General features: G+C 50.5%; 1 protein-coding gene across 2 annotated transcripts in view; it reads left to right on the top strand.

The window, feature by feature from the left end:
* LOC137423663 (SH3 domain-binding protein 2) overlaps nt 1–12,501 on the top strand; it is a 69,528-nt gene that overhangs the window by 30,938 nt on the left and 26,089 nt on the right. For both annotated transcript variants that reach the window (XM_068111048.2, XM_068111050.2), the window contains exons 4-5: nt 1,923–2,040; nt 7,809–7,879. In XM_068111048.2, coding sequence (XP_067967149.2) covers nt 1,923–2,040; nt 7,809–7,879 — 189 coding nt within the window. The remainder of the gene's footprint in view (nt 1–1,922; nt 2,041–7,808; nt 7,880–12,501) is intronic.

Raw genomic sequence — 12,501 nt, 5'->3', positions numbered from 1 at the left:
ACAAGCAGTCTTGCTTCCCACAAACATATCTGGGTCCAGGAAGACAAATTTTGAATCATGATTCGGTTATATCTTTAGTATATAATTGTATCAATGCATTGTGTTTATTGGAGTAGCCAGAATTAGATACTTGTAAGTAAGGGGTGTCTCATGAAAATAGGCTTGATGTGCAAATTCTAGAAACTGAGCTTGTATCAAGAGAATTAACTTGTTGCTGTCACATTGTCACTCATAATTGCCACAAGTGGTGCACCACCATTATGTCGTCATCCCTACCTCTGATATTTCTACCGCTATTAATCCTACCTGTGATTTTTCTTTTAGTGCCACCTTTCCTACCTGTGATTTTTCTACCGCCTTTAACCCTACCTGCAATTTCTTCTTTCACCACCACCATTCCTACCTGTGATTTTTATACCGCCTTTAACCGTACCTCAGATTTATCTACCACCATTAACCCTGCGAATTTTTTTTTCAACGCCACCATTCCTACCTGTGATTTTTCTACCACAATTAACCCTACCTCAGATTTATCTACCACTATTAACCCAACCTGCGATTTTTTTTTTTTTTTCCACCGCCACCATTCCTACCTGTGATTTTTATGCTGCCTTTCACCCTACCTTTGATGTTCTACCGCCATTAACCCTGCAATTTTTTTTTCCACCGCCATTATTCTTACCTGTGACTTTTTACCACCTTTAACCCTACCTCTGATTTTTCTACCGCTATTAACCCTACCTGCGATTTCCTTTTTCACTGCTACCATTCCGACCTGTGACTTTTTTACCGCCTTTAACCCTACCTCTGATTTTTTTTTCTACCACCATTAACCCTGTGAATTAAAAGAAATAAAAATAAAAATAAACTAGAAAAATGCGAGTGCGTCATCAATATGCCTCCGCATTGGCCCACAATGGGTAGATGCCATCACTCTGCACATGTATGGGTAGGGGGTCACGTTTGTGAAGTTTAGTGTTGATCGGATAAGGTTCGTTTTTCTATCCAAGATGGCTGCCAAACCACTTGACCTATGACATCAGTTCCAAACTATATGCAACAATGGTGTTAGTGTTAGATGATATTTGTAAAATTTCGCATCGATAGGGTGAGTGATTTCAGAGAAATAATTATTTAATATTTCCCTTCAATCCAATATGGCTGCCAAACCATGTGACCTATGATGTCATAAATTTAATATTTCAATACAAGTGGGTCATAGATCACGTGCATGCAATTTCAGATTTTTCGGATGAGGAATTTGATTAAAACATTTTTGGCTGGTATACCACTTCACCTATGATGTCATCATCATCATGCTTTTGTTCCACATTGGGAGTTCTTGACAATGTGCCAAGTTTCAAAGTTTTCCATTCAGCGGTTTTCTGAGAAATCTCTTTTTTAATTATTCGCTTTTAATCCAAGATGGCTGCCATACCACGTGACCTATGACATCACAATTGTCATAAAACATTCTGCATGGGTGTCACTCTTACCCTGAAAGTTTCGTCTCAATCGGACATATGGTTGCTGAGAAAAACGAGGTTTAGGACGTACGGACGGACAACCCAAAAACATAATGCCTCCGGCGACTTTCTCAGCGGAGGCATAAAAATTGAGAAATTAAAAGAAAATCCAACTTGCTCATAAATGACCTTCATGGAGAAGGTAATCTGCTTGACCCACCAAGTCTGGTCTCCATATGAGGCCTTTCACAAACATCGTGGTTGGTTCTTCATACCCTGAGGGCAACTTGGAATGGACACCAACAAAGCAACCGATGAAAAGGCAGCCAAATATCTCACCCGCACCAAATATAAAAATATAATTTATTATAAATTACTAAGTTGCAATTTTGAAAAAGTAATACCTAAAACAAAAGTATGCATATATAAAGCTGGTGTGTTGTGATCCACATGCAGGATTCTTCGTGCCGAGGATGAAATCACCCCCACTGCTGTCTTCCCATTTAAAATCGTCCACATCTCTGAAAAGAAACGTGTTTGGTATCTCTCAACAGCCAGTGACGAGGAGAGACGGGTATGTAGTTGGAGGTTTTGTTTTCAGCCCAGTCTGTCTGTCCGTCTGGCTTTTGTGAACAGGATATCTCAAAAAGTTGTGGACGGATTCGGCCGAAATTTGATGGAGATAATATGTATGCGACACGGACTAAATGATTCGATTTTGGTGAAGATCTGGATCTGAGAATTTTAAAAAGTCATTCTTCATTATTGAGAGAAAGGACTAAAAACGATATATAGCAGGATATCTTGAAAAGTTGTGGACGAATTCGGCCGAAATTTGGTGGAGAGAATACGTATGCGACGCGGACGAAACGATTCGATTTTGGTGAAGATCCGGATCTGGATCTGAGAATTTTTAAAAGTCATTCTTCATTATTGAGAGAAAGTACTAAAAACGATATATAGCAGCATATTTCAAAAAGTTGTAGACGAATTCGGCCGAAATTTGGTGGACAGTTTGGGAGTGTGACAAGGACGAATCGATTCGTTTTTTATTCAGATTCGAATCCAGATCCGGAACAGATAAATTTTTTAAGTGATTCTTCACCATTGAGTAAGAGGGCTAAAACTAGTACGATATTGTAGGAGCTGGGGCTCCCACGTCGATCGGAAGAATGGACGCGACAAAAAGCTAGAATTCATCCGAGTTGCTTTAATGAAATCAAACACTCAGGCACTCTGAAAACCCGTTTATCGGTCAGCAATATATATCTATTCTCCCAGGGGGTTTGCCCAGGCCCGGCGCCAGGGGGCGTGGCCCAGCGTCCCGACCGAGGCCTGGCAAGTTGAGCGCGGGCCTGCCCGGGCGTCCTGGACGAGCCCGGCATGGTGATCGCTCCGCGTCCTTGATAGGTGCAAGGCGATTGTGAAAACCCAGCGGCAGCCGCTACACACGTCCCCCCAGAATCGACTTGCACCGGCAGGGTCAATTTGAGGGGGGTCCTGATGACCCGGCCGAAGCGACCCCTGGCGGGTCGTGGGAGGGGGTCCGGTGAGGTGGTGGGCGGTCGAGTGGGGGGCACCGTGGACGGGGGGCGGCCTCGCCGCGGCGGAAGGGCCACCCGTGGTGGGTGGTCGACGTCCACGTGCGCCGGCTTGAGGCGGTCCACTGCAATCCGGTCCGACCTGCCGCCGATGTCGATGACGAACGACTTGTCGTCCCGTCGCAGCACCCGGAAGGGCCCGTCGTACGGCGGCTGGAGAGGCCACCGATGTGCGTCGTGACGCACAAAAACATACTTCGCTGTGCGGAGTGCTGGGGGGACGTAGGACTGGGGGTCACCGTGGTGGGATGTTGGCACGGGGGCAAACCGTCGGGCGGCCTCCTGGAGGTCCGAGCGCTGGTGAGCTGCGGACCAGGGACTGGTAGCGTCGGGCACGAATTCGCCCGGGACGCGTAGCACCTGGCCATAGACAAGCTCGGCGGTGGATGCCTGGAGGTCCTCCTTGGGGGCCGTGCGAAGGCCCAAAAGGACCCACGGCAGCCGGTCGGTCCAACCGCCGTCTTGAAGGCCGGCCATGAGCGCGGCCTTCATGGAGCGGTGGAAACGCTCGCACAACCCGTTTGCTTGGGGGTGGTAGGCCGTAGTACGGTGGAGCTTGACCCCCAGGTTGCGGGCGACCGCGCCCCACAGCTCGGAGGTGAACTGTGGTCCGCGGTCTGACGAGATGTCCGCCGGTGCGCCGAAGCGGGCGACCCAGGTGGCGATGAAAGCCTGCGCCACGTCGGCGGTGGTGGTGGAGATGAGGGGAACGGCCTCCGGCCACCTGGTGGTCCTGTCCACCATGGTGAGCAGGTGTGTGAACCCCCGTGACGGGGGGAGGGGGCCCACCAGATCCACGTTGACGTGGTCGAAACGTCGTTCGGGCACGGTGAAAGGTGCCAGCGGGGCCTGGGTGTGTCGGTGGACCTTGGCCCGTTGGCAGGCCGTGCAGGTGCTGGTCCAATCGCGGACGTCCCGACGAAGGCCGTGCCAGACGAAACGCGCCGACACCAGCTTCTGGGAAGCTTTCCGGCCCGGGTGGGAAAGGCCGTGGAGGGAGGCGAAGATGCGGCGTTGCCAGGTGACGGGCACGATGGGGCGAGGCTGGCCTTGGGAGACGTCGCAGAGCAGGACAGTGTCCGCGAAGGGGATGTCGGCCAGGCGGAGGCCCGTGTCCGCCGCCCGGAGGGCTTGCACCGTGGTGTCGGTGGTTTGGTCCGCCGCCATAAGCGCAAAATCCACGCCCAGGTGGACCGCGTTCGCGCTGGCCTGGGAAAGACAGTCGGCCACGGCGTTGTTTTTGCCGGCGACGTGCCGGATGTCCGTGGTAAACTCCGACACGGCGGAGAGGTGGCGCTGTTGGCGGGCCGACCATGGCTCCGTGACCTTGGCCATGGCGTAAACCAACGGCTTGTGGTCGACGAACGCCGTGAAAGGTCGGCCCTCCAGGAGGTGGCGGAAATGGACGGCCAGGTGCAGACCGAGGAGCTCCCGGTCAAACGTGCTGTATTTGAGCTCGTTCGGCCGGAGCTGCCGGCTGAAAAAAGCGAGTGGCTGCCAAACCCCGTTCACCCATTGCTCATGTACGGCGCCCACCGCGTAGTCGGAGGCATCCGTGGTGAGGGCGATGGGAGCGTTGAGCACCGGGTGAGCGAGCAGTGTTGCGTCGGCGAGGGCCCGCTTTGAGCGTTGGAAGGCCGCATCCATTGCTGCGGACCAGGCGATGTCGTGCTTGGCCGGCTTGCCCCGGAGGGCTTCGTAGAGGGGCCGCATGAGTTGAGCCGCGCGGGGCACGAAGCGGTGATAAAAATTCACCATTCCCAGGAATTCCTGCAGGGCCTTTATGGTGCGGGGACGCGGGAACGTGGTGATGGCCTCGACCTTGGTGGGCAGCGGCACGGCCCCGTTCTTGGTGATGTGGTGGCCCAAAAAATCAACGGCCGTCGTGCCGAAGTGGCATTTGGCCGGGTTGACGATGAGGCCGTGCTCGCTGAGGCGCCCGAACAGTGTTCGGAGGTGGAGGAGGTGCTCGGCCCGGGACGTGCTGGCGACGAGGATGTCGTCCAGGTAAACGAAAAGGAACGGCAGGTCACGCAGCACGCCGTCCATCAAGCGCTGGAACGCCTGAGCCGCGTTCTTGAGACCAAACGGCATCCGCAAGAATTCGAATAAGCCGAACGGCGTGATGACTGCCGTTTTAGGGACGTCGGCCGCTCTGACAGGTACCTGGTGATATCCCCGTATGAGATCAATTTTCGAAAAAATGACCCGTCCCGCCAGACGGGCGGAGAAGTCTTGGATATGCGGGATCGGGTACCTGTCGGGGGTGGTAGCGTCATTGAGACGGCGGTAGTCGCCACACGGGCACCATCCACCCCCCGGCTTTGGCACGATGTGCAGTGGCGAGGCCCACGCGCTATCGGAGCGCCGCACGATGCCGAGGTGCTCCAACGCGTCGAATTCGGCCTTCGCTACGGCGAGCTTGGCTGGGTCGAGGCGGCGGGCCCTGGCGTAGACCGGCGGGCCCGTGGTTGGTATGTGGTGCTCGATCCCATGCCGTACTGCGACGGCCGAAAACGTCGGCCGCGTGAGGGCCGGGAACTCCGCGAGCAGGCGAGCAAACTCGTTCGCCGCCGGGACGGTGCATGCCAGCTCGGTCGGCGCGGAGCTGCTCAATGTGCATACCAGGGAGCTGAAGGTTTCAGCGTTGATTAAACGACGCCGTTGGACGTCCACCAGCAGTCCGTGTGCGCAGAGGAAGTCGGCGCCTAGCAGAGCCATGGGCACGTTGGCGGTTACAAACGTCCAAGCAAAGCATTGGCCGCCGAAGCAGAGGGTGACGTTGCGCGGGCCGAAGGTGCAGATAGTCGATCCGTTGGCCGCAACCAAGGAGGGGCCGCAAACCGCGGATTGCCTGTCCTGGTCAGAGGCGGGTATGACGCTCAGTTGGGCGCCGGTGTCGCACAGGAAGCGCCGTCCGGACGCTTTATCCGTGATGAACAGTAAGTTGCCCGTGTGGCCGGCGCTCATGGCTGGTAATGAACGCCGGCCTGGCCGTTTCCCGGCCTGCCGAAGGTGCACGGGGGTCGGCATGTTCGGGCCTTCTGTCCGAACCTGGCATGATAGTAACACCACGCTTGGTCAGGTGGAGGCCTCGGTCGTCGTGCTGGAGGTGGTCGGCTCGGTAGAGCGGCCGCCAATTGCGTCGGCAGTTCGGCCGTCGACCGTGCCGGGTGCTCGGGCGCCATGGGTGTTGCGTCGGACGGCGGTGGGTCCCATGTCGCCGCTGCGATGCGCTGTCCTGCGGCGGAGATCTTGTCGGCTTCTCTGGCAAGGGCCCGGGGATCTGTGATCGTCGTGCTTGCCAGGGCGAGGCGTACCGGGTTAGGCAGCTGACGGAAGAACAGCTCCCGGAACAGGAATGCCGGAGAGTGCTCGCCGAGCAGTGAAAGCATGTAGTCCATTCGCTCGGAAGGGCGCGTGTCGCCGAGCTCAGGCAGTTCGAGCAGGCGCCGTGCGCGTTCCGCCGATGGGAGGGCGAAAGCATCGAGGAGCAGCTTCTTAATCGCGCCGTATTTGTCAGCGGCTGGCGGGCTTTCGAGGAGGCTCAGGGCGCGGGCCGCGGTAGCCGACCCGAGCGCAGCTACCACATGGTGGAAGCGGGTGTCGTCGGCCGTGATGCCTCGCAGGGCGAACAGGGACTCCGCCTGTGCGAACCAAACCGCCGCATGAGCCTCCCAGAAGGTAGGCAGTTTAAGGGCGACTGCCATGTCCATGTCGATAGGTCACCAATGTAGGAGCTGGGGCTCCCACGTCGATCGGAAGAATGGACTCGACAAAAAGCTAGAATTCATCCGAGTTGCTTTAATGAAATCAAACACTCAGGCACTCTGAAAACCCGTTTATCGGTCAGCAATATATATCTATTCTCCCAGGGGGTTTGCCCAGGCCCGGCGCCAGGGGGCGTGGCCCAGCGTCCTGGCTGCGGCCTGGCAAGTTGAGGGGGAGCCTGCCCGGGCATGCCCGGGCATGCCCGGGCGTCCCGACCGAGGCCTGGCAAGTTGAGCGCGGGCCTGCCCGGGCGTCCTGGACGAGCCCGGCATGGTGATCGCTCCGCGTCCTTGATAGGTGCAAGGCGATTGTGAAAACCCAGCGGCAGCCGCTACAATATTTCAAAACGTTGTGGACGACTTGTGACAAAGCTGAAGTGGATGAGTTGAGTCAGTGACAAGAACAAGCCGATTCGATTTTGGTTCAGGACCGAATCCCTATCCAGCCTATCAGTGGGATACAAAACAAACTGTTCAGCCTGGCGGGGGTACATGTGCTCTACCGAGTGTAGTTCTAGTTGTAAGTGAATTTATTGAACCATTGGTTGCCACTATTATGACATCTCACACCGAACAAATACCTGTTATTTCAACATCACAGCTTGTCCTATAAATATTGAACCACTATGAGGAAATAAAAAGGTGAATAATTTCCACTGACGAATAATGTACCAGCAATAATAATACAATACCAACAATGTAATAATGTATTTTACTTAGGACAATAATGAACCATCAATAATAATACAATACCAATAATGTACCAGCCTTCCCATTCAATAATATAGTCATGCCCTATGTGAACATTTGAGTCATTCCATCGATAAGTGATCAGTTGATTTATAGAAGGAAGCACGTGAGAACCTTTCAAACAAGATTCCTTGTCTTAACTCAAGGAATCTAAATTGCCAATAAACATGAAATGTCATTTGTTCCTCACTAAATAATAGGACCTGGTCTGTGCCTTTTAGAGATGGATGGCAGCCATTCGGGGTGAGATCAAACATCACTGTATCCTGATGGATGCATACAAGGTTACAAGGTAACAGTTACAGGTCGCAGCTCCTTCATGATGTTTCCTTTGGAATGTGTGATGGGAAAGCTTAAAATGCATACAGGAAGCTTATTCTGCAAAAAAAAAAAATTTACTTTCGAGGAAAGAATGAAGAGTATATATCCCACCTCTGAGGTGGCACGTCGCCGCCATCTTCTGTCAACTGTGATCTTTATCACTTCCTGCTTACACCCAGTTCCATATTATTGAAGGGACATTTATTTATTATGTACACCAATATGGTTGAATATTGAACTCCCTCCCCCAGTCCCCCACCCCCATACCATATACGAGAATGTATTAGCACAATCACGCGTCCCCAAAATTAAATGGGCCCCGATGTATATGAATATATGAATATATATACAGTCACGTGAAAAAGTAAGTACACCCCATGTAAAGTTTTGACTTTTTCAACATATTTCAACATACAGCTATTTGCTCTTCATTTCAACAATATTGATAGATAAAGGTGATATAATATAACAAATATCATGAAACATTTACATTTTGTAGTCCATTATATAATTTAAATAAACATAAATGCAAATTTCGCATGTGGAAAGAGTAAGTACACCCCTACATTTATCACTACTTCAAATACCTAAAATTAGAATCAGGTGCACCAGCTCAGGTGCAAATGATTAGAACATTGTCAGAGAGGATCTTGGAGGAACCTGTCTTATTTAAACCTCAGACATTTAGTTTGGTTTGCTCTTTGTTGTAGAAGTGTGCGGCGTCACCATGCCTAGATCAAAAGAGCTCTCTGAGGCCTTCAGAAAAAAGGTTATAGATGCCTACGAGTCTGGGAAGGGATTTTAAAAGATCTCCAAACAATTTGAAATCAATCACTCGACTTTCCGGAAGCTCATCTACAAGTGGAGAAGATTCCAAACAACTGCCAACTTGTTCAGGCCAGGCCGCTCCAGCAAGTTCAGCTCGAGAGCAGACCGCAAGATGCTGAAAGAAGTCTCTAAGAACCCCAGAATGTCATCACGGGATCTACAGGTAGCTTTTGCCACTGTTGATGTCAAAGTGCACGAGTCTACCATTAGAAAGAGGCTGCACAAATTTGATCTACATGGGAGGTGTGCCAGGAGGAAACCTTTGCTGTCCAGAAAGAACATCAGGGCAAAACTAAAGTTTGCCAATGAACACTTCGGCAAAGACCAGCACTTCTGGAACAATGTGCTCTGGACAGATGAGTCAAAGGTAGAGCTATTTGGCCACAGTACTAGAAGACATGTTTGGCGAAAACCAAAGACAGCATTTGACCACAAGAACCTGATACACCAACTGTAAAGCATGGTGGTGGAAATATTATGGTTTGGGGCAGCTTTGCTGCATCAGGGCCTGGGCAGCTCACCATCATAGAATCCACTATGAATTCTTCATTGTACCAGAGGGTGCTTGAGGATAATGTGAGGCCATCTGTCGGAAAGTTGAAGCTCAACCGAAGGTGGACCTTGCAACATGACAATGACCCTAAACATACCAGTAAATCCACCAAGGAATGGCTGAAAAGAAAGAAATGGAGGGTTCTGGAATGGCCAAGTCAAAGCCCAGATCTAAATCCCATTGAGATGTTGTTGGGGGATTTGAAACGAGCTGTGCATGCAAGAAACCCCTCAAACATCGCACAGCTGAAAGAATTCTGCATGGAGGAGTGGGCAAAAATTTCTCCCAGTCGATGTCAGAGACTGGTCGACAGTTATAAGAAATGGCTACTTGAGGTTGTTTCTGCCAAAGGGGGCAATACCACCTATTAGAGCCAAGGGTGTACTTACTTTTTCCACATGCGAAATTTGCATTTATGTTTATTTTAATTATACAATGGACTACAAAATGTAAATGTTTCATGATATTTGTTATATTATATCACCTTTATCTATCAATATTGTTGAAATGAAGATCAAATAGCTGTATGTTGAAATATGTTGAAAAAGTCAAAACTTTACATGGGGTGTACTTACTTTTTCACGTGACTGTATATATATACTCAACATCAAAAAAAACTTATCAAATCTTTAGAAGGACACTCATTGAAATCCTCCAAGCAAAAATTAAAAATATTTCATCACAGAGGTAAAGTTCAGTTATCTTTACTAAACACATGTCAATAAACAAGAGGTTGCCTCAATCACAAAAAACAAAAAGCAATAACATCACAAGGTGTGGTGCAACAAAAGTCACAGCACTGCAACACAAAGGCACGCACCTGAATACAGTCAAAACAAAATGACACAGGAATGGATACAACACTCCTAACAGTCAAGGACAGAATGACAGCAGTCCTCAATATCGTGTGTGTCCTTCCTGAGCTGTGATGCAGGATGTACACCTCCGACGCATGCTCTGGACCAGGCGTCTGATGCGGTCCTGGGGAAGTCTGTCCCACTCCTCCTGCAAGCCTTGAATGAGCATTTGCCGATTGAGAGCCGTTGATCTCCCCGATACAAGACGTCGAACAAGCTCATCCCATAAATGCTCCATGGGATTGAGGTCAAGGGAATAAGGCATCCGAGGCATCACTTCAACACCCTGTTCCTAGAGGAAGTTGGTGGTCAGGCGAGCAGCATGGGGTCGAGCGTTCTCCTGCTGGAAACTGCGATGTCAGGATGAGCCTGGAGAAATGGCAGCAGATGAGGTCTCAAAACTTCATTGACATAACGCTGACTAGTGAGATTGCCTTCGATGACGACCAGAGGTGTCCTGAATCGGGTGGAAATGCCGGCCCATACCATCACACTGGGTCCTCCCCAACGATTGATCTGGCGAATACAGCATGGTGCATACCTTTTACCCACCTCTGTGCCAAATCTGGACTCATCGCTGAACAAGACCGCACTCCACTGTTGCTGTGTCCAGCGGCGATGCTGCAGACACCATCTTCATCTGTTCTTCCGATGCACTGCGTTCAACACTGGACCTCTGCAAGGACGTCTTGCCACCAGGCCCCAACTTCTCAAGTGCCTCCGCACAGTAGAGACACTGATGCGGTTGTTGTGGCGACCTTTTGTCACTGCAGCTGTTTGCGACGCAGGGTGGAAACGACCACAAAGATGCTGCAGCACAATCCAGCGGTCTTGGTTTGGGGGTGGTTACTCGTGGTCTTCCTCTTCGTGGACCATCATTCACAGTTCCAGTTTCACCGTAACGCCTGGCCAGGATGGAAATTGCAGGCTGTGAGCAACCAAGACGTTGGGCAATTGTTCGCTGGCTTACAGCAGCCTCAAGCATCTCAATTGCCCTTAAACGTTGTTCAGATGTCAGGCATGGCATCTGAAGTTTCTTGTTGTTTTCCCTGTCAGAAGCCTCTAGACTTTAGAGTGACTATAGACAGCAGTAAATGAATGTCTAACCACGAGAACCGAAGGATTTCATTATGAGGGTCATTATTTAAAGGGAAAGATCCCTATACAGAACCACTTAAGCATGCCATTGTTGATCAACCAGGTGATTGAAGGGAAGTTCTCGTTACATAATCAGCCATTACAATTGAAGAAACGTGTTTGTAAAGCTGCACATTTCAAAAAATGAAAGTGACAAGTTTCTTTTGATGTTCAGTTTATATACACAAATCAACCCCCATTTTCATCATTTAACCCACATTTCTCTGTACCCACCCTCCTCAATGTCATGTCACATCTAGGGTCAGTACCATCTCTCCACCCCATCCCCAGGAGTTCCTCTGGCTACAGCTTCCTCTCTGCTCCCACCTTTTGTTCATTTGTGTTTTGTACCGTCCTCCAAACAGTGATGACTCCATCTACATCTCGCTGTCTGACAACATGGACCAACTTCTATCCAATCATCCCAACTCTCTCTTCCTCATATGTGGCGACTTCAACTGTCATCATGCCACCTGGCTGGGTGTGGGTACCTCTCTCACCAGCCATGGCATCTCAGCAAAGGACTTCTGTGAATCATTGGGACTGACACAATCTGTCAATTTCCCGACCTGGATCTCAGTCAACGGAGCATCTTCTCTTCTAGACTTGGTTATGACAAACTTTCCTGCAAATGTCTGCTGCCCTTCTTTTGCTCCAATCGGTTCTTCTGATCATGTGCTTGTTAAAGTAGACATCTCTCTGGCCATTCTCAGAGACCTTCCTCAGCATCGATGAGTTTGGCATTTCACTAAGGCCAACTGGCATGGTCTTCAAGCAGCCTGGTCTCCCATCTCTACTGCCTCTGACATCAACTCTTTCTGGGAATTCTTCCAAAGTAAACTGCTCTCTCTCATGCACAGATTTAACCCATATTGTCTTCAGTTGTCATACCCTTCCTCCCGTCCATGGTACACTGAATCTTGTGGTGAGGCAGTTGCCCTGAAACAACTTGCCTTTGCCTCTTGGAAGGCTAATCCAACTGAAGGCAATCTCAGTTCCTTCCACCAAGCTCGGAACAAATGTGTGTCTACCCTCAGGAGAGCCAGGAAGCAATATCTCTCTGCTCTCAAGAATGAACTCTCAAACCTGTCTCCCTCTTCCAAATCTTGGTGGCGTCTGGCCAATCTGTTTCTGGTGTTTGTTCCCCCTCCATCCCCTCCCTCACCTCAAATGGCTACACAGTTGACACCGCACGTGACAAATCCGAATGCCTCAACT

Source organism: Myxine glutinosa, chromosome 3, assembly GCF_964187855.1.
Source record: "Myxine glutinosa chromosome 3, kmMyxGlut1.1, whole genome shotgun sequence".
Classification (NCBI taxonomy): Eukaryota; Metazoa; Chordata; class Myxini; order Myxiniformes; family Myxinidae; genus Myxine; species Myxine glutinosa.
The sequence above is the reverse complement of the archived record's forward strand: the minus strand, read 5'-3'. Positions and strand labels throughout refer to the sequence as shown.